General features: G+C 34.8%; 1 protein-coding gene across 1 annotated transcript in view; it reads left to right on the top strand.

Moving 5' to 3' along the window:
• Positions 1–578, top strand: part of LOC115033214 (zinc finger protein 3-like) — a 1,386-nt gene extending 808 nt beyond the window's left edge. Inside the window, exon 2 of the mRNA XM_029485404.1 lies at positions 59–578. Coding sequence (XP_029341264.1) covers positions 59–578 — 520 coding nt within the window. The remainder of the gene's footprint in view (positions 1–58) is intronic.
• Positions 579–1,433: the final 855 nt, after the last annotated feature.

Below are 1,433 nucleotides of genomic sequence, written 5' to 3'. Positions count from 1 at the left end.
AAATGTGGTATCTGTGATCAAACGTTTACTCAATATCAACTTCAACATTTCACATAAGGACACACACCGGAGAAAAGCCATACATATGCGATATCTGTGGTCAAGCGTTTTCTCGTTCATCAACTTTAACAGAGCATACATGGACACACACCGGAGAAAAACCATTCAAATGTGGTATCTGTGATCAAGCGTTTTCTCGTTCATCAACTTTAACAGCGCATACAAGGAGACACACCGGAGAAAAACCATTCAAATGTGATATCTGTGATCAAACGTTTACTCAATTATCAACTTTAACATTTCACATAAGGACACACACCGGAGAAAAGCCATACATATGCGATATCTGTGGTAAAGCATTTTCTCAATCACAAAATTTAACAAGGCATACAAGGACACACACCGGAGAAAAACCATTCAAATGTGGTACCTGTGGTCGAGCGTTTTCTCTCTTACAATCTTTAAAAACACACGAAAGGTCACACACAGGAGAAACACCATTCAAGTGTGTTATCTGTGGTCAAGCGTTTTCTTATTTACAATCTTTAAACAGACACAAAAAGACACACACCGGATAATAGCCATTCATATGCGATATCTGTAATTAAGAATTTTTTTCAATCAACAAATTTAACAGTGCATACAAGGACACACAGCGGGGAAAACCCATTCAAATGTGATATCTGTGGTCAAGCGTTTTCTCAACCATTAACTTTTGTGTGAAATGTATCAATTAACTTCCTATAAATTTTTTAATATCTTGTATATTGTATGTATGTCTATGAAAGAACATTTGATATGTTATATTTTGAATTATTATGATTATTTAAATAAATATTTTTGTATAATAATATAATATAGTTTAAAATGGAAAATGGCAACGTTGTAGAGTTTTTTATGCTTAATCGTGTAGGTTTTCTTTTGTATTCCGATTTTCTTTGATACACCGACAATTTGGCTCAATCGTATCGCAAAAATGGTGTTTTATGCTCAATCGCGTCTCAGCCGTTGTCTGATGTGTTCTCACTTATAGCCGTTCGTCATCGGGTCAGCAATCCACCGCAGGTGGATTGTCTACCCGATTTGCTGTTGCACATTGACTGCGATCCAACTAACTCGGATTGCCTACCTAGGTGGGTAACTTGAAAGTTAATCGATTTTGACTTGAGATGACTGATTATAGCTAGACACTTCAACACCGTTTTAAACATTACACATTTTACACAAAAAAGAGTACTGGACACGCGACGGCACATACCACTCTATCCGCTGTATAGGTGGATTGCTCATTTGGTTTCGAGCAGTTTTTGCATTTTTTTCACGTTTTTTTTTCATATAAATATATATTATACACTACACTTATATGTTTTTATGTATTTTATTGGTTAATATATTATGTATCTATATGTATTTATTTTATAGAATTATATTGC

Source organism: Acyrthosiphon pisum, chromosome X, assembly GCF_005508785.2.
Source record: "Acyrthosiphon pisum isolate AL4f chromosome X, pea_aphid_22Mar2018_4r6ur, whole genome shotgun sequence".
Classification (NCBI taxonomy): domain Eukaryota; kingdom Metazoa; phylum Arthropoda; class Insecta; order Hemiptera; family Aphididae; genus Acyrthosiphon; species Acyrthosiphon pisum.
Note: the sequence above shows the minus strand (reverse complement) of the source record. Positions and strands in the feature narration are given on the sequence as shown.